Source organism: Diadema antillarum, unplaced genomic scaffold, assembly GCF_040938485.1.
Source record: "Diadema antillarum isolate AM-2024a unplaced genomic scaffold, OU_Dant_1.0 seq00001144_RagTag, whole genome shotgun sequence".
NCBI lineage: Eukaryota > Metazoa > Echinodermata > Echinoidea > Diadematoida > Diadematidae > Diadema > Diadema antillarum.
The window spans coordinates 54457-75563 of NW_027271956.1; the positions used below are offsets into that span (position 1 = coordinate 54457).

Consider the following 21107-nt stretch of genomic DNA (forward strand, 5'->3'; position numbering starts at 1 on the left):
GCCCCGGTTTGTATTAAAAGCCCGATGCAAAAATTGAATTGAAAACAACAACAAATCGGCATAAAAAGTTTGTCACAAAAAGTTTGGCAGCCGCCACTAAGAGACAGACGAACAAACAGTTATACATAAAACAACAACAAACAGAGTATGAGCATAAAACAGGACTGGAACAGCAACAAGACTACTTGTAAAAAAATCTGATTAGACGACACAAGAGGAAACAAGACTTATATACCGTGATAAAAAGGTAACAGAAAGACAGGAATATGCAACAAAGACAACGATCCTCGAAGGTTTGAGGAAGAAAGAGTATAATAGAAGGAAAAGAAGAAGAAAAAAGAATATAGAACAAACTCTTCAACTGTGAAGTATAGTTTAAAGAAGATCTTATAGTTAAGGCTTAAGCAATTTAACAAAAATAAAGAGAACGGCAATGCAGATATTACGGACGAGTAAAGTAAGCCTATAAACTAATCTGATTCTGCGAGTCATCATTATGAGATTGTAAAAGAAAAGACTTTAATCTCCTTTTAAATGAGAATATAAGGAGCAGATTTTAAATCATAATTCAGGAAATTCCAAGAATTTGGTCCAGTGTAAATAAATGTATTCTTTGATAGAATATCGTTCGAAGAAGTGGTAAATGAAACTCGTTAGAGCGTCGGGTTGGGTAATTATGGAATGATTGATTATACAGAGCGTATCAAAAACAAACAAAATAAAAACAAAGCCAATCCAACTTTTGAGGGCTACCATTTCCTAATTGTCAGCTATGGAGAGTGCAATGTTGATTGTAAGGAAAGGCAAACTTTTCTTCTTTCCATTGATACGGTTGTATCTATTGACAAATATCATGCATGACTGGGCACGTGAACTTTAAATTAAATTACCGTTAATACATTGATTTCTATCATAATCCTATATGAAAAATATGAACTCAGAAAAGTGTTTACTTTCCTTTTTGCCAAGTGTATTATCCCCATGTTCATTCGATAAATCCTGAGTGACGAATAACATGACCTGCAGTGTCAACCATGACCCTTAGTACTGGACACTTTCAATAACAGTCAATACTCGCTCGTGGTTGGTGAATGTCCATCAAAACTAGAACAATGTGGGTCATCTTGGATAGCCTGGAAGACACGTGCCACAGATCCGGAAGTATAGACCTGCTGAGGTCAGACTGTCGGTGGGCTAAAGCAGATTCAAAGTTCATTCTGATAACATTACCCAGTGGCAGAATAATTATATAAAGGTCATCAATGTCATTGGCGACTTGCATGAAGCGTTCAGAATTCCAAACATATAATTTATAGAAGGATTTTTTTGATTTTCATTTCATTTCATTTATTTATTTCAACACGGCACATGATTCAGCCAGACGGCTGTTCTTCCTCATATCCGTGCATCATGAGGTAAAAATGACATACTTTTTTTTTTTTCAAAACATATACACATGTACATGAAACATATATACAAAATACAATTAGGTGAAACAAATCAGAACAAAAGTAGAAAAAAATATTTACATTAAAAAAAAAATAAATACATGCTTGGTTTACTTGAAAAAAAAAGATGGGGAATGGGTACAATATCACTGTGGTGTCAGATACAAATTCAAACTCCGTCTATAACCGCTAAAAATTGTTTGCTGTTTTACGCATGTTGGCAATGTATTCCATAATTTTGGACCTTGATAACTAAAACTCCTTTGCCTAAAGCAGGTTTTGATATATGGTAACTTGAATATCAGCGTTGTATTCCTTAAATCATAATAAAAAAGTTTTCAACTCAAACATTTCACTTATATATTTAGGGGTTGAATTATAAGCGACTTTATACATTGTGCACAACATATGTTTTTTTCTTCTCCTCTCAAGTGTGTCAACATTAATTTGTGAGTATAAAAAATTAGTTGGGTATCTCAAATTCACCTGCAACACTGCTCCTAGAGAACGATATATGCAAACCGAGTGGTAGAAAATCGGATATTGAAATACATGCTGTCATGTTTCTGTTGGTAATAGAAAAAAAAAAGAATGGATGGATGGATGGATATGAATGAACGAGTGAATAAATGAATGAATGAATGAATGAATGAATGAATGAATGAATGAATGAATGAATGAATGAATGAATGAATGAATGAATAAATGAATGAATAAATGAATGAATGAATGAATAAATGAATGAACGAATGAATGAACGAATGAATAAATGAATGAATGAATAAATGAATGAATGTACGAATGAATGTACGAATGAATGAAAGAATGTCAGTGTCAGGGCCGGCGCAGCCGTGGGGGGGGGGGGGGGGGGGGGGGGCGTGGGGGCTCGGGCCCCCACACTTTTTGTGCACCATACAAAGGAATACATAGGGTGCCATCACTTTGGGCCCCCACACTTTTTTCAACCCGGAAGTACGTAAGTTTTGGGTTTTTTTTGCTTGTCAGCTGAAGAAACCCGGAAGTGGACGGGGATAGATGAGCTGAGGCTGAGGACCCTTTTTTGCTTGTTAGCTCATGAAACCCGGAAGTGGGCCCCCACACTTTTGAAAACTGTACGGCGCCGGCCCTGAGTGTGACCGCACGACAAAAGATCGGGGGGGGGGGGGTGTTTCATCAACGTTTGTCGGTGCTGACAACTAGAATCACCATAGTAACCGTCAGTGACCAGAGCATCTCAGCCAATCAAAACCAAGGATTTTGCTGAAATTGGTCAGTGCCGACAGTTGTCGGCGCTGACAAGCGTTGATATGAAACACCCCCCCGGGAACGACGATCTTTTGCCAGTCTGACCGCGCCTTCTTAGGTCGGGATGATGCCTCTAGTAGGCCTCTATGGTGGAGGGGCGGATCCAGGAATTCTGTAAAGGAGGGACGTGACAAATATTTCTGGCGCCACTTCCGGGTTTCATTTCTTTTTTTTTCTTTTTATTTCTTATGTTTTTAACGAAAAATCATAAGGGGGGGGGCGTGCGCCGGTTGCACCCCCTCTGGATCCGCCACTGTGGTGATATACAGTATACGACAAATTTTGTGGAAATTTCTACAAATCTGTGGGGATATTGCTGTTTATTCATAGAAACCATGAAGTGTGTTTTTGAACAATTTTCACTCAGCCGGTGGGAAGATGCGTCCCTCCTGCTTGAGCCCCCTTTCGCACTGTGTGGTAGTTCAGTACAACATAGGGAGAGTTTGACATCTATCTCGCTCGTGTTCTCTTGTTGCGTAATCATCACTGCCGGTGTGTTGGTTTGGCACCACACGAACATGGCGAGAATTCACGTCTCGCGGCTCTGGCTTCGTCGCTGCCTTAGAACCTTGGGAAGACACCAACAGTACGGTCTGCTGAAGCTAGCAAGGAGAGAGATATCCTGTTCACATAACCTCGGTAAGATCACTGATTCTCTTACATAATTCATATTTCTACCTGGCTGAGTGCGCCAGAGCCGCCAGAGGAATGCAGCAGTTTGTGCTGGAGTGATTAGTCCCATATACTGAGATTCACGTGCTTACACTTGCCTCCCTTTGGATACGCTGGCGCTCTCCTCTACTCTAGATCTAGATTGATGCGAATGAATGCACGGTGGGGGGGGGGGGGGGGGGGGGGGGGGGGGCGCAACTTAACCCCTAGTATTTCTGGTGCCACTTCCAGGTTTCATTTCATTTTTTTCTTTTGTTTTTAATGATAAATAAAGGAGGGTGGGGGCGTGTGCCTCTTGCGCCCCTCTCCTGGATCAACCACTGACTGTCTACTGATGCGGCCGATGCAGGTTTCAAACCTGGTCCTTGATCTGTAAATTTATACTCAGATCCAGATTTTTAATAGTTGATGCTTGAATATGGCTGGATGGTGAAATGGTGTCAAACTTAGACTTAATTATAGGTCGGTTATTCCGCAAATTGTCCAGACCAGTTTAAGAACTGTAATGTTATAAGTATGGATATTTCGAAAGCCACATTGTTGCTGTTGGTTCCTGCTACTTGCAATTCTGCAGGCCTTTCCCCACCACCACCACAACTACAACAACAGCAAAAAACACAAAATAGAGAAATATAGAAAGTGGCCTGACTGATGAATCAATTATCATAGGATGATGCTTATTGTCTAAATATGCGATGAATACTAATGAAATATATCAATAATAAGATATTTGAAGGTTGAGTTATGTTAAGTAGAAATGTAAAATTATCATGGTAGATATCCTAGATGTAATATAGAACTATTGTTTGCCACCACAGGCACAGGACAAGACTTTGACTATGATCTTGCAGTCATTGGTGGAGGATCAGGAGGACTAGCATGCGCCAAGGAAGGTAGGTAGGACAGGAGAGTAACAGACTGAGCTTAACTCATGCAATCAACTGTCAGTGTCACTGGTGATTACTTTACATACAATCTCAGTGGTATTTTTAGACAGTGGTACTAGGAGGGGTAACAGCAGAAGCAATCCCTCGGATATTTTGCAATCATATCTGTACTGACTGAATTGACATCATGTGAAGTGAAAATGCATCTCTTTTTTAGGCCCTCGTCTTCAAAAATATGCTTTATTTTTTTTATTTAGTTTTGTAGTTTCCTCAAAGAAGATGAAAAATTCTAATCCCTCCCCCAATACAATGAATGAATATAAATGAACACACAAATTACTCAACATTGCTTATTTTTTTTAACTAATTGTTGTGTGTGCCTTCAAATGATTTTGTGATGTCAGAGAATCCTGAAAAAGTAGAAATGAAAGAATTGTTTTCTCTAATGATGTTTAGATTTTGAAAGTATTTCGTATTTTATTATTTTTTGAACAGTGGGTGGAAGATCTGCATCAGCGGTATGCAAACACTTGTATTTCTTCTTCAAGGTGATGAAACATGCTGGAATTAATGTTTTTGTGTATGTATGTTTTCAGGTTGAATAATCGTACAGACCATGGAATAAAGAATCCATTAAAATCAAGCAAAAAATGAATGTTAGAAGAAATATATAATGCCAGGTTGTGTTGATAGATTTGTTTGTTGGAGCTTGATGGTATTCAATACATTTATTTTGTATGTCTTTGCATGCAATTATGGCCTAGCAATTGACACTCCAATCAGTAGCACAGTAGCAGCTAGTGCGTAAAGATATGAAACTGTTTCCTACATTCCTCTTGTGTTCACACAGCTGCTGGGTACAACAAGAAAGTCATTGTACTGGACTATGTTTCACCATCACCACAAGGTATGTTATAGACTTCAGCTCTCTTTTAATGAATATTTTGGCCAAGCATTCATATTCTTCACTAATTTGAAAACTAAAATATTTGTACACTTAAAGTTAGCAATTATACTAACTTTGAAGGTTTTAGTATTTCAAGATGATTGGATCTATTATGTAAATTTGTGCAATTGAACAGAATCCAGTTCTTCTGGGCCTATTTATTTGATGTATAACATGATGTAAAATACTGTGTGCTTTATTTTTTGCTGATTGTAGGAACCAAGTGGGGTTTGGGCGGAACCTGTGTCAATGTGGGCTGCATTCCAAAGAAGCTCCTTCACCACGCCTCACTGCTGGGAGAGTCCATGCATGATGCCAGGCAGTATGGCTGGCAGCTCCCTGAACACTCAGAGATATCCTGGTGAGCATCAACCATCTCCTCGTGAAGTTCTTGCTGTTATCTCACACCATCCCAGGATGGAGTCATCTTGGATGTTGGGAGAGAGACTGGTTATCCTGCAGTGTTTTCTCTACATGTACTGCTGATTACAACATAGAAATGAAATCATTTTCTGCATGACAGCACCGAATGTATTTTTGCATGCTAAAAGTGGGAATTTATGAGGACATGAGCAGTATTATATTGGGAACCAGGCTCTATACCAGCTGGGGTGAAAACTCTATTGAATTAAACTGTATATACCAAGCAAAAACAACAAAATAAGATAAAAATCACACACAAAAAACAAACAAACAAACATTTATCTTTCTTATTGCAAACTGATAATGGTAACTTCAAAACCTAAGAAACAAAGAGCATCGAGAATGAAGATGAAACTGATCAGTTACCGACGTGCTCTTGTAAATGAATAAACCAGTAACTTTCTTCCCTTCTTTTTGAAATACAGGTCAACATTGATTGGTGCTATTCAGGGCCATGTAAAGTCGCTGAACTGGGGGCATCGGGTACAACTCACAGACAAGTAAGTCCAGGGCACCGTTTTATGAAAGTTGTTAGTCCTGACAAGTTGTCAGTCTCTGACAATTACCATAGTAACAGGGAGTGACCAGAGCTCCTCAGCCAATCAAAACCAAAGATTTTACTGAAATTGTCAGAGAATGACAACTTGTCAGGGCTTACAACTTTCAGAGCAGTTGATGTGTGACATAATTTGGTCTTATCACTGTCATATTTCTGTGAACAAGATTTAAGTACAGTTGAACCTCTCGTATCTGGACAAGTCGGGACCGGGGCTCATCCGGATAAGGGATTTGGCCGGATACGGGAGACTCGATGCTTTATGCATGTACATATACATACACATGTATTGATGTAGCCCATTGTAGTACCACATGTAGTAATGTGTATACTGCAACCTTTTCATTGTTACACTCAGTAACAGACCCCAAAAATAATAGAGGTTCGTGTTTGCAAGAATGAAATCATTTTCTTTTATAAATTCTTGGGATGATGTATACCTTAATAATTATTAAGAAATGTATCAAGTAGATCTTGAAAATAAACAGTACGAGTCGACGAAACTACGCTTCAAAATTCGATCATCACGGCTCGGCAAAGTCGACTGTAGGTCGCCATTGTTAGATGGTCTCCCACTCTATCTTTGTGTGTGTACTGTGCGTGAACAATTTTGGAGTGTTCAATATCATTCGTTGCTCAGCCAATGACTCGAAACAATGCATGTCTATCTAGTCATATCGACGGCTGTGTATGGACCTATATGTGGCAATGCGATATGAGAGGACTCGAGCGCATAATCTGTCCATGTTCTTGCGATGATTTGGGGATGTTTGGGGATGTTAAAATGTCTGAAGGTAAGCAATTTGGAAGGGAATTTGATGTAATGTATGTTAATCATGTTGGAAGTAATATGTAATTCATGTGTGTTTGTGTAGGAGTTCTCAAGGAGTTGGGAATCCCCCTTTCCTCCCGTAATTATTTAAAAAAAAATCATGGCGAGATTGCGTCCGTGTAATAGAGAGATCCGGATAAAGGGAGGCCGGATAAGAGAGGTTCAACTGTATGTATTTATGTAAGCATTATTGTGTTGAGAATCGTTCAGTGATATTGTAGATGATAGATTTGCAATATACGCTCTTGTGATGTTATTTCATTTTGACAGAAATGTGGAATACAGGAATGGCAAAGGCTCACTGCTTGATGACCACACAGTCAAAGTCAAGATGAAGAATGGGAAAGAGGTAATGTCATTTTTACAGGGATTCTACATTGTAACATTTTACTTTTTGATATACAGTATACACTATGTGTCCGTGTTTATTATGTCATTAGATATTTTCTTCCACTTCTTTATACCTATGTCAGTAAAATGGATTAATAATTTATCTCTATTTAATGAATTTATATGGCAAGTAGGTAAAGTCATGATTTTCACAATTCCAACTGAAAATACATAATGATTCCTGTATTTTGATATGATGAAAAATTTGTGAGGTTTAATTGTATTTAGCAAAAAGGGGTATTTAACTTGCATCTTTAGGGGAATCAAAGATGCCATCAAAAAGTCACCTTTGAACAAAAAGGGAAAGTTTTGTACTGTTTTAGTTTGTCGTCATTGAACAGTGACTGGGAGGAGTGTCTGAGAGAACATTCCGATGTGGTGTAGTACATCGGGCATTATTATGCTGGTCTTCTGTCATTTTTAGACATTGTAGATCTACTTTTGTGGTCATGCTTCATTTTCTGTTTGCAAAGTCAACTCAGTTAACACCCTTTAAAAACAACCATGAGTGCATAAATATCTCGAGAAGCCAAGCCTGATACAGTGCACTCCCGTTACAACGAACACGGTTATAACGAAATTTTGTTATAACAAAGTAAATCTTCTGGTCCCAAAATTATCACCATTAAAGTCTATGGTACAAAATTCGCTTATAGCGAACACGGTTATAGCGAAATTTCAGTTATAATGAAGTCTTTTCCGAGTGCCACAGACAAAGAAAAACAAAAGAAATGTGCTCCGTTATAACGAAATGCGAATTGCTTTCGAAAATACGTAGTGGAACAAGCATTGATCTCTGCATGTGTGAACGCTTCACACGACTGTGTGTTCGCTCCTTGTGTCACGCACAGTTTCTGAGGGGAACTTGCGTTTATTATTGTAATACAGTTGTCCCATCACATTTCACATAGCTTTCCAGTGTATGATGAGTATTCAGCAAACAGAATATGATATATGTACGTGGTTTATCAGTTGTTCCTTGTTTTCGTTATATATATTGTATTTGTTCAGTTATAACGAAATTTCAGTATAACGAAAGAAAACTGCCGGTCCCGAGCATTTCGTTATAACGGGAGTGCACTGTACTTCAAATCAATCTGGAAATCATAACAATTGAGAGTTGAAAGAAAGACGGTTTACATTTGTGGAAAATAATCTGGATAATTGTAAATTGTAAGTTGCACACTCTCATGATCTATCCTGATTCTTTTCTGAGTGTTATGTATGTTTAAAATGCTGTTCTAAACTCACCTATTTCACAGAGTCAATTCTCAGCTGCCAACATTGTGCTTGCCACAGGAGGGAGACCAATCTATCCCAGCCAGGTCAGAAGAATTTGAGTTCTTCTTTTTAGCCTTAGTACCAAGTTAGGAGACAAACACAAACATCCTTTGCCTTTAACCCTCAGCTGTGAAGAAAAAAACAGTACAAAACAATGAACCAAACAAAGAAATGTATGAATGATGCATATTTGAATTCATATCTCATTCATTGTAATGAACAGTGAGATTATTGTGGAATCTAAAGGAGAAGTATTCAATTTAATATGTTTTACAAATTATACTTCCTTTTCACATTATTTTGTTTACCCTTTGACTCTTGATTATTTCTCTTCTCACCCCACATCACTAGTTTTTATGATTTGCTCCAACATACAACAGTGAATGATAGAGAACAGTGTAGTCTTTATACCAGACATTTGCCACACTTATCATGCCCAAACTTGTGCTTGTCTGTATACCAGGAACTTGCTACGGTCATATGATATACAATAAGTACTGATACCCTAATATTCTCAAACAATCCCTGATATTCTCTGTGCACATCTGCATTTGTAGAATCCTGTAGCTTGTCTAGGCTGTCATGATGACTGCCAGAGACTACCCAGAGACTACTGACTTTTGTCTGTTTTGTGTTTCACCAGGTATCAGGTGCAAGTGAGTTTGGAATAACCAGTGATGACATCTTCTCTCTCAGGAAACCTCCGGGTCGAAGGTCAGCCAAGATGATAATTTGTGTTTAACCTGTTGATGACTAGTCCCAAGTACACTTAGGCAGGTGTCTGTAGGACATGTGTGTGTTATAGCAAAATCAGCCTGCCCTCAATGAGTCAATTGAAATTCAGAGGGGTTCTAATATTCATGAGTGTCTTACAATAAGATCTCTTGGTTCAGTTGTGTAAATGCTAAATGGCCCAAGATATGAAGGGGGTAGGGACTAACAGATGGACAGACAGGCAGACAGACAGACAAATAGGGGTGAAAGTTGAGGCTAGCAGATAGCTAGTAGGTATACAACAATCATACTTCTAGGAAATGTGATTCACTTATAGGCTAGTATATGAAGCTGAGTGAATACAGTCTGATTCAGTGCAGTCAACATAATGTCTGATCAGTTTACTGGTGTTGAAATTATGTCCACTGAAAATCAAAGTACAGCTAGAATAGTCAGCATGATTTCATAAACTCTTTGCAATTGATCAAATCTTGTCTACATGTTGCAGTGTTAGAATGTGTCCATAAGACATTGCACACTATTAATTGGAAGGAAAAATTGATGCATGTATGGCCTTAGCAAGTTTTTTTCTCATTCTTTGAGTTTATCTGTTTGATGTTGTTGTTTTTACTTTCCTGTACAGTCTGGTGATTGGTGGCAGCTGTATCCTTTGTCTATCTTCCAAGTTGAACATTGGCTAATCAAACAAGGAAAAGTAGAAATTACGCGGTGCGTAATATAATGTCCCCGCCGGAAGTAGCATTTTGTAGCAAAATGTACAGTATAGGTCAAAAATCAAGGTCAAAGGTCAAAGAAGTCAAAGGTCAAAATTCTGTGTAGAAGTTTTGAAGCCCTCACCTAGTGCCATCACATGAAGCATACGGAATCGAAATCGGGTTAGAAATGGCGAAGGAGTAGCATTTTGTAGCCAATGTACAATATAGGTCAAAAATCAAGGTCAAAGGTCAAAGAAGTCAAAGGTCAAAATTCTGTGTAGAAGTTTTGAAGCCCTCACCTAGTGCCATCACATAAGGCAAACGGAATCGAAATCGGGTTAGAAATGGCGAAGGAGTAGCATTTTGTAGCAAAATGTGCAATATAACAAAAATCAAGGTCAAAGGTCAAAGAAGTCAAAGGTCAAAATTCTGTGTAGAAGTTTTGAAGCCCTCACCTAGTGCCATCACATAAAGCAAACGGAATCGAAATCGGGTTAGAAATGGCGAAGGAGTAGCATTTTGTAGCCAATGTACAATATAGGTCAAAAATCAAGGTCAAAGGTCAAAGAAGTCAAAGGTCAAAATTCTGTGTAGAAGTTTTTAAGCCCTCACCTAGTGCCATCACATAAAGCAAACGGAATCGAAATCGGGTTAGAAATGGCGAAGGAGTAGCATTTTGTAGCAAACAATACAGGTCAAAAAATCAAGGTCAAAGGTCAAAGAAGTCAAAGGTCAACATTTTGTGTAGAAGTTTTGAAGCCCTCAACTTGTAGTGCCATCACATAAAGCCAATGGAATTGAAATCGGGTTAGAAATGGCGAAGGAGTAGCATTTTGTAGCAAAATGTACAATATAGGTCAAATGTCAAGGTCAAAGGTCACAACTGAAATTCTGTGTAGAAGTTTCAAAGCTCCCATGAAGTGCTCTCATATAAAGCAAACAGAATCAAAATTGGCTCATAAATGACAGAGAAGAAGCAAATTGAACATTTTGATCACACACGGACGCACACACGGACACACGGACAGACGGACACACACACGAACACACGGACACACACACGTACGGAGCCCGTTTCATAGTCCCCTGCTTGAACTCGTTCGGCGGGGACAAAAAAATGAAAAGGCAAAATCCCCCACATTCAAGTTGATTTCAGGAAGTGCACAGAGAACATGTTGGTATGCATTATAAAGTCAAGTAAAACCCCTTGTTCTCAGTGTAATATTATTAGGGCACCCCTTTTCATGTAGTGAAGCAGTTTAACTTTGCTCTGAGGTGAAAATGCTTCAGTATCGTATCTTTTAAGTCATGGAAGTTTGACCATTATCCATGTATCGGTCGGTCAGTTTTCTGAACCAACTATGAAATGTAGTCTTTCCTTACAATGGACAAGGTTCACTTTTGTCTATCAGTGTAAAATTCAATCTTTGCTATACCTAGGACAAGAAAATTCTAGATACAATGGATGAACAAAAGTGCCCATGAAATATGGCATTTCAGCAAACAAAGTACATTACATACAGGGAAACAGAAACGAGAATGTGAAGCTTGAAATCTCAATCAGTGGAATCTCTGAAGTTCTATTCTCCTTAGCATGATGTCAGATGTTGCACTTGAATGTGCTGGCTTTCTTCATGGCCTGGGCTTCCCCACAACTGTAATGGTACGATCCATCTGCCTCAGAGGATTTGACCAGGTAGGAAAGCAAGCATCCTGGCAGATTAATGTCTTGTGCTTTCATAACCCAATTTTATGAACCATTTTACTATGTTGTGTTGAATCTGTCTATTTCTTTAGATGCTATTCTCTTGCTCATCTGACAGCATCAAAGACATAAGGATGAGTGCTTGAAACTGTGCTTTATTTGGTTACAGCCACATGATTATAACTGTTGGTGTGGTAAGTGGTTTGAAATGAAGTGGGATGAATCATATATGTCATTGGAAATATTGAAGTCTGGAGAAATTAAAGTGTGCAAATCTGTAAAGCTTTGTTTGATGACTTCCTCAGCCTCTCATTAGGAAGGTTTCTATAGCTGATGGCAGCTATATTTGGTTCAACAGTGCCTGTCAAAGCAATGTCAAAGAACATAATCATGATGAACTCATTTACAGAAATGTATTAGGTAGACACATTAGTTGTTTCAAGTGAGAGATTCTTCTGAAATGCTGATATGTCCTTAAAGGGAAATCCAGTCAAAATATAAGTTAGTCTGATAACAAAGAGTAAAATATTACAAGTTCAATGGCAAAATTTTGATCGAAATATGGGTACAAAGTAAGGAAGTTATGACATTTTGAAGTTTCGCTAATTTTTCAGTAAACAGTTCTTGAACTGTCATGATGAATATGCAAATGGCAAATTGAGCATGTCATCCCCTCACAACTTGCCATATAGTTTGTGCATAAAGTTTTGACATTTCTAGTTTTTCATTCAAATGCAATTATGCCTAAGGCTCAAATCCTGGTATTTGGAACTGATCACTATTCTGAAGTTATTCAACCAGGAATATCATCGTGTTTCAGACTTCAATGACAGAAACATTAAATTTTCGTCATTTTTTTTTTTTACACATTTTGATATTTCTTTTTCATCTTATGTTTTGCTTGGTTTATTTGGAAATTTTGAAAATTCTTCTCCTTTGCAGCAAATGTCTAGACTCGTCACTGACCACATGGAGGCCAGTGGTATCGAGTTTCTATGGCAACAAGTCCCAGAGGCCATGGATCGCAACCAAGATGGCAGCCTGAGTGTGAGGTGGAGGACATCAGATGGAGGGGAGCAACAGGGGGAATATGACACGGTCATGTTTGCAGTGGGTAAGATGGATGACTTGTGTCGCTAACTCTCCTTTATGGGACGATAACTTTGACATGGGGATGTGTAAACATTCATGTTTAGAATGTCACTTTAAAGTGAGTGGAAGGTAAAGATAAGTTATAAAGGCCAGTCATATCCAAAGACTTGGTCTTGTTCTAGGACCAAGGCCTGTTTTATAGTCCATACCCAAAGCTGCCTATTCTCCCTGATTCTGCAGGGGTCTTCCTGAAAGAGACAATGTCCCTCTGTGTCCTGACAATGAATATTTTCTCTATTCAGAATTATACAGCACTCATCAGTATCTCTCCAGAAGCTGTCTAGAATCTCCTTGAATATGTGACCTTGCATCACAAAACCAACGAAAAGTCGCACCCACTGATTTTGTGTTAGGACTGAAAATACACTGTAGGTGAAATGGGTCAACCCAGCCAATCTTGATTTTTTCAAAATTATTTTCTGAAAGTGCAAGTCTTCTTCTATACTGTACTAAAATTTGGGATCATAAAACAAACAGGAAATTGAGTTTTAGCAGTTTTTCTCTAATACTTTTTGGTAGAATAGTGTGATTAGGTGCTTCTCATGAAGTCCTCTTTTCATTTCGCAAAATACCTGTCCATACTCTTCATTTTCAATTCTGGTAACTTTAAAAAGAATCACGCTGCTGCTTTGAAAGTCAGCAGTAATCATCTACAGAATGTGTTAATGAAGCATGCTTAATTTCAGCTTAATCTGATAATCAGTCCATTGTTGTTGCTCTGCTCTAAACTAAAAATCCATGTTTGATGACTTTTTGTTGGTTTTGTGATGCAGGGTCACATGTGAATATTTAAATGTTTGCAGCCCTGTGCATCAGGTAAGACCCATTTCATGATTTCCAGTGTGTAAAGTGCATTTGTATGAATTTTCTCTTTTCCTGTCAGGAAGGCAGCCAGAGACAGCCAGCCTTGGTCTCCAGAATGCAGGGGTACAGACGTCATCAGGTGGAAAGGTCATAGGGTCAAATGAACAGACGTCAGTACCACACATTTTTGCCATTGGGGATATACTGGAGGTAAGCTCACATAGGGAAGCTAAAACTTTGAAGGTCATAAGCTTTTTCCTCTATAGAGATTCAAGTAATTTAAACATTGTGGATTCAAGGCTCAAAATTTGTGTTTGGTAATAAGCTTTCTTTGTTTTGCAGGTGGTGTTTTGTAATTATAACCTTGCTTTAACAAGTTTACATATAAGAACAATATGTAAATTGGTTGATGTATGATAATACTCTGTCAGTGGTTGTCTACAGTTGAAAAAAAAAATGAACTGAAGATACAAGAGACAGATAACTCTTAAAGGGACTGTACAGTACTGGTTGAGGTGACGATTGTGCTTGTAATGTTTTGCGGGATATTTAGAAGCCTCTTATGAGATATGACAGAGCATGTAATTTCGAGAAGGACTCAGCGTTTATTTGATGAAAATTGGTTTTGAAATGACTGAGATAACTAAAAACAAGGTAAAACAAAGAGATCCTAATAAAAGTCATGGCCTGTCAATTTTATTAGGATCATTTTTATGCCTCCGCCAACGAAGTGGCCGGAGGCATTATGTTTTTGGGTCGTCCGTCCGTACGTACGTCCGTCCCGTTTTGTTTTTGTCGATATCTCAAGAACCGTGTGGTGGTTTTACATCAAACTTGGTATGAGGGTATATCATGGGGGGATAATACTTTGTTTGGGTTTTAGGGTCATGGGGTCAAAGGTCAAAGGTCACAGGTTATTTTGTGAAAAAAGGTTGAAAATTCATGTTTTTCTCCATATCTCGCAAATGGTTCAAGGTATTTTCATGGAACTTAGTATATATGCTTGTTCCAATGGGCAGTGATTATCTAGGGAAGTTGGGGGTCATGGTTCAAAGGTCAGGGTCAAAGGTCAAGGTCAACTCCTCAAAATATCACTACTTTCCTTATATTTATGCAATGCCTGAAGGTTTTTTTTTTAAACTTGATGTATGCATGTATTACCCGATATATATTCTGTAGGAAGTTTCTTTCCAAAAGGTCAAAGGTCAAAAGGTCAAAGGTCAAGTGAAAGTTGAATTGCACCTTTTCCTCCATATCTCAAAAGTAACTCAAGGTATCATCATGAAACTTACATATTTATTCGTGTTCAACCTAACAGTGATTCCCTTTGGAACTGTGAGGTCAAAGGTCAAAGGCCAGGTTTAGATAATGCTATTTTCCCATTTGATACTGAAATTATACTTTTTCTCAATACCATGAAAATTACTCAATGCATAAACTTATAAAAGGGTCAAAAGTCAAGTAAAAATCATCAGTTCCCCAAATACCTGCACTCTGACATTTTAATCATTCATCCAATTGAACCTAGTTCTAGGAAAGTGAACATTCAGCACATTTGTGGCAAACCTGTCATTTTAATATTTTGCCAATTGTGTGAAACTGTCATCACACATTGTCAAGACATTGTACTATAGACCTATTAGGAGAACCATGCATTATGGCGGAGGCATATCAGTCGCCGTAGCGATATATCTAGTTTTTTTATATCTCAGCCATTTCAAGGCCAATTTTCATCAAATAAATGCTGAGTCCTTCTTGAAATTACATGCTCTGTCATATCTTTTAAGAGGTTTCTCATTATCTCACCAAAAGATGTTATAAACCTGACTCCTCACCTCAACCAGTACTGTACAGTCCCTTTAAACTGCCACTGAAAGGACATGGTAATCTGTGTTGAATGCCCAGTGCTAAAGACTATGAAATAGAATAGTCAGATGATCCATGTGTCAGCAAGTAAATAGACAAAAACAAAAGGAAAAGTAACAACAAGGGAACTTCCAGCTAGTGTGGTATGTGGCTATATGTACAGATTTGCTTTCATTTTCTTTTATTTCATATTTTGGTATTTTTCAGACTGGGACTTGTTGGATATACAGTAATTGTGTAGATTGTATCATTATATATCTCTTTCTTATTATTCATCCCTCCCACCCCACCCCCCCCCCCCCCCCATCCTCCTCCACCCCAACCCACTGTAGAATGGGATAGAGCTGACACCAGTTGCCATCAGGGCAGGGAAGCTTCTGGCACACCGTCTGTTTGGAGGCAGCTTCGAGGTCATGAACTATGAACAGGTGACTTGTGCAGATGATTGCTTTATTGAGAGGGGATGGGGCGATTAAGACTTTACAAAGGTTACTTCACCCTAGAATTCCTGACATTTGCATACCCATAGTAATTGATGAAAAAAAATAAGGTTTATATGTCAGTATAGCATAGCTTTGTGCACTCTGGAAATTGCCACTCCTCATGCAATGTTTGATGTGAATAATGCACTATCATCTCCAAGACTATGAGACCCTAAATGTAACCTGAAAATAAAGTGATATTAATCTGTTGACTGTGAAGTCACTGACAGTAATTTGTTGTTACAAGCACATATTAGATAATGCAATGATGGCTGTTGCTGCTGTACAGTTGTGCGAAGTTATAATTACCAGAATTGTATTCTGACAACAATGGATGTTTCTTTGTAGCCAACACTTGTTACCTGATGAAACACATTCTATATTTTACTCTCTTTCTTTTCAGCCACTAGGGTCAAATTTCAAATCTAGGTAATGTCCTAGTGAAGGTCTTAGCTTGATAATCTCTGTGTGAGAGCATGTACCTATCTTGAAAACCATTAGTAGTGTCTAGAATTTGACTAAAGATTTGCATCTGGACTTACATTCTAACAAGTGCAAGTACAAACGTGTGTCTGTGTTGCCTCACAGGTTGCTACAACGGTCTTCACACCACTGGAATACAGTTCAGTCGGTCTATCAGAGGAGAAAGCAGTGGAGAGATATGGGGAGGACAACTTTGAGGTATGACCTTTGAACTTTACTGCAGAAATACAGTTTTGAACATGCTTTATTTGAAGATTTCACATAGATACATTTCATGTTCCAAATCAATTTGTGTATATATAAAAGATAGCGTATAATCTTTGAAAATCCAAATATACAAAATAATCTCTTCTGCATTGCTTGTGTAGTGTGTATGCATGTGTGTGTGTGTGTGTGTGTGTGTGTGTGTGTGTGTGTGTTTTACTTGAAACATAATAAGATGGTTACCCAGCCACTTAACATTGCTTATTGGTATATTTTAATGAGCTCATACATGCAGAGCAGGAGCTTTACTTGTTGGGCAGCTGTAATTCTTTCACTACTCTTGCATAAAATGAAGCATGACTGACAAGTCTTTGACTTCTTCCAAACTTTACAGACTACCTGAATTCTCTTTGTGATACATACTGCAGGGTTCAACACTAATGGTGGCCCGGGGCCACCAAATTTAAAAAAAGTTCAAATTTGGTGGCCCGCCTAGGGCCACCAAAACTTCTTGAAAAGTAGGGGCCTATGTCAGTAAATCCGTAACTTTTTGTGCTTGAAATGCATAAATGCATGCAGTGAGTGTGTGACTCATTAAAAAAAAAAGGACTTTTAATGTTTTTTATTGTTTTTTTTGGGCCACCAAATTTTTCTCTCGGGCCACCAAAAATTTGAAATTGATGATTTTGGTGGCCCCATAGGGGCACCAAAAAACAAAAAGTTAGTGTCGAGCCCTGCATACTGACATCATTTAAGGTGATTTCATATTCTTTACACATGATTGATACAAAATACTTAATGGAAATACTGAAGATAATCACCTGATTTGAACACATGAATCATATCAATCATAGACAAATTGACAGCATCTCTGTGTAGTGGATTTTGACCACTGTGTTTAAATTTCAGGTCTACCATGCATTCTACAAACCCCTTGAGTACTCGGTGCCAAACAAATCTTCAGACCAGTGCTACATAAAGGTGAGTTGGTTTATTGATGATTTTATAGAACTGTTTACATTATATGCAAAATCGTGTTATCATTTTGAATTGAGTGGAAGCACTTTGACATGTACCTTCTATACAGTGACAATCTTCATGCAAGAATTGATATTGTGGAAGTATGATTCATTTCACTATGGAAGAATTATTCTGTTTGTTACATATCCTTCTTTATTGTTCTTCAAGAAGTATTTCTGTTCCTTATTACCAGTGTTTGTTTTTTTTCCAGTGGTTTTATGAAAAATTGATAACCAATTGACCTGGCTAGATAATTGCTGCGCTTGCATAATAGATCAATATGGACAAGAAATTGTGTTGAAGATAAGTAGTTTCATGGAGCTCTTAAAGTACAATAAATTGTACTGGGAACTGTTACGTTGGAAGAAGAGTATCAGTTATTGCCCATCTTTTGTTCTCGTGCTGCACGGTAAAGTCTGACTAATCTTTGACTCTAGCCAAGTGACTCTTTTGCTGCATCTGTACCTTCCCAGGCGGTGTGTGCTGCGGAAGGGGAGCAGCAAATTCTTGGTCTTCACATCACAGGTCCTGGCTCAGGGGAGATCATGCAGGGCTTTGCACTGGCGATCAGGTGAGAGCGGTGCCTCTAAAGCCCCATTTTATCCCGTTGAAGACGAGTCCCAAGTATACTCGGACAGGGGTCTATGGGAAATGCATGCTGTAGCAAAATTAGCCTGTCCTCAAGAGATTAATGGACCTTACCTGTGACAATGTAGCGACAACATCAGAAGAACAAAATTCCTTGCCTCGGGCAATAAAACTGCAGGAGAGAGTGAGGGGTACCATTTTAACAGACACAATTAAGTGAGCTCGTGTGATCATTCATCATCCCATGTCTGTCATCCATCATGAGTTGTGCATAAAGTTACCGATATTACATTTTCAACTTCTTCTTAACCTGTTGAGGACGAGTCCCAAGTATACTCGGACAAGTGTCTACGGGAAATGCGTGTTGTAGCAAAATCAGCCCATCCTTAACGGGTTAAAACCTGGTGGCATCTCCGGGGTGATAGAACTTCAATTTGTTCATTTTCAGCTGCATTTCAGCAGCAATATGCTTTACCCAGCATATCTCTGACGTTCAATCTCATTGCCAAGAGTTGAGAATACAAACATTGTATGTGTGGAATATTATAACAGGAGATCAATTTGTGTTGGTTTTAATTTCATTCCTCCCCTACATACTATGTCAGTGGCATTTAATAATCCTTAGTTTCAGAGATGCAAGTATTTGTAACCCACAGTTGCCAGATAGCTTTGTTGATATGCATAGGGCTCATTGATAGTACAATGTATTATTGAAGTAAATCATCAAACCTATTGCCCTATTTGTGAATCTGCTCAACCAACAATCAGGAACTCCACCACCCCACCATTTCCTGTTTACACGGAGTCTGATCTCAGTGAATGTTTTCCTTTCATACTCACTACTCACTCCTACATGTAGGATGGGGGCAACCTACCAGCAGCTGTCCTCCACCGTTGGAATCCACCCCACCACGGCGGAGGAGGTCGTCAAGCTCCACATCACAAAGAGGTCGGGCCTTGACCCAACGGTCACCGGCTGCTGAGGTTAAAGGTCATTTCCCCATCCAAAAATAAAAGCCGTGCATGGGAGTCATAGTCACATAATGACAACACAGTGGTCAGTGCAAAGGGCATCTTAATTGTCCATCCTTTGTCCATGTATCCTTATAATTCATGAGGACAATTAAGACTTAAGCAGCAATTATTTATTCTTTCCATCTCAGTGAAAGACAAGATTGTTAGGTTCAACTTTGAAATGATTTCCCTCACTCTCTGTTTCTCCTCCATAACTTTATTAAAGTTACCATGGCAGTAGTATGATACACTGTATCCCAGATGCTATTCACTGATAATAGTAATCTGGATGACAGTGATTTCAGTAAGCTGTGATTTTCTTGTGCCTTTGACTCCTATGTATGGTTGATGGGGAAATGACACACTTTTGTTTTGTTGTTTTCATATAATTATATTTATGAGATGAGTGGAAGTATGCTGCCTTGATGATAATGCTGATAATGATGGCTTCTCTACAAACCACATTGATGGTGGGATGAGCTTGATACATGCAGTCATTGTCTAGCAGTTCTTTTATCATTTCCTTACTTATTGGTTCTGTCTTTTTCATGTTATCTCTGAAGATCTAACCCAGAAGTTCTGTAACTTGTTGCCTAATTACCTCTGCCATTGAGGTTGTGTTTTTTGTCAGTTTTGGTTTGTCTTTCTGTTTGTCTATTTGCAAAATAACTCAAAAAGTTATGAAATGGATTTTAATGAAATTTTCAGGAGAAGCAGATAATGACACAAGGAATTGATATCACATTTTGGTAGTGATTTATATCACCATCTGGATCCTGTATTTTGTTTTTTATTTTTGAAGGAGTCTTTATCATTGTGAAATAGGGCCAACAAATGAGGGAATTCAATCTGTTTGAGGTGCGCATATACATGATGCACCATAAAGCGCACACTTGAGGTGCAGAAGGAAGCTGAGGCAGATACACTAGAAAGGATTCTATAGCACTGGGGAAAATACAGGGGCGATTTTTAGCATACATGTATGTGTACATGGGTGGAAATGAGCTGCTTGGCAGAGGTTCAAGCTCTTAAAGTGCATTTCTGGTTTGCTAATGTATTGAAACGTTTTGATACACTTGCTGAATTTTAGTACCACCAACACCTCGTTTTGTGTTTGGGCTTGTATAATGATTTCTTCAGTAGTTGACCCTTTCTTGTTTCCCTGTGGACCCGGTGATGAGGTCTTCTAATTCACATCATCCTCTTCCATACATTTTAATGCTTTAAATACAGTGTGAATCCAGGTTGATTGTTGCTAAGTTTGACAATGCCTGGGGCATGCTTTCTTCTTGTAATAAACGTCCTTCATCATAAGATGCTCATAAGATTTCAACATGTTCGGACATCAGTACACTGTCAGTGAATGGGTAATTATAGGAACCCTTTGAAATACAATGCAAAACAATGCATTGACTTATCTTGTTCTAATACTCAAGTCAAATAATGTTTCATTTGCTGCCTAGCATGAGGATGTTTTCTTAGGAGGTGGACTGCTGTGCTTGGGTAGTCTTATTAACCCTGGGCATTGTTTTCTTTTATGTTGTTGTCAAACATGCTGACTTTTGAAAGAATCAGAAAAATATTGATGTAGGTGGAGCCGTGCAGTATTCTGCATTGAC

At 38.4% G+C, this 21107-nt stretch overlaps 1 protein-coding gene across 1 annotated transcript; it reads left to right on the plus strand.

Moving 5' to 3' along the window:
• Positions 1–3271: 3271 nt before the first annotated feature.
• Positions 3272–19469, plus strand: LOC139744172 (thioredoxin reductase 2, mitochondrial-like). The gene is made up of 17 exons (XM_071654626.1): positions 3272–3392; positions 4244–4318; positions 5163–5219; positions 5475–5619; positions 6107–6181; positions 7340–7418; positions 8722–8784; positions 9384–9454; positions 10098–10117; positions 11775–11866; positions 12818–12989; positions 13911–14041; positions 16030–16125; positions 16768–16860; positions 17776–17847; positions 18360–18457; positions 19334–19469. The coding sequence occupies exons 1-17, from the start codon at positions 3272–3274 to the stop codon at positions 19455–19457; spliced, it is 1584 nt and encodes a 527-aa protein (XP_071510727.1). The 3' UTR covers positions 19458–19469.
• The last annotated feature ends 1638 nt before the right edge of the window (positions 19470–21107 follow it).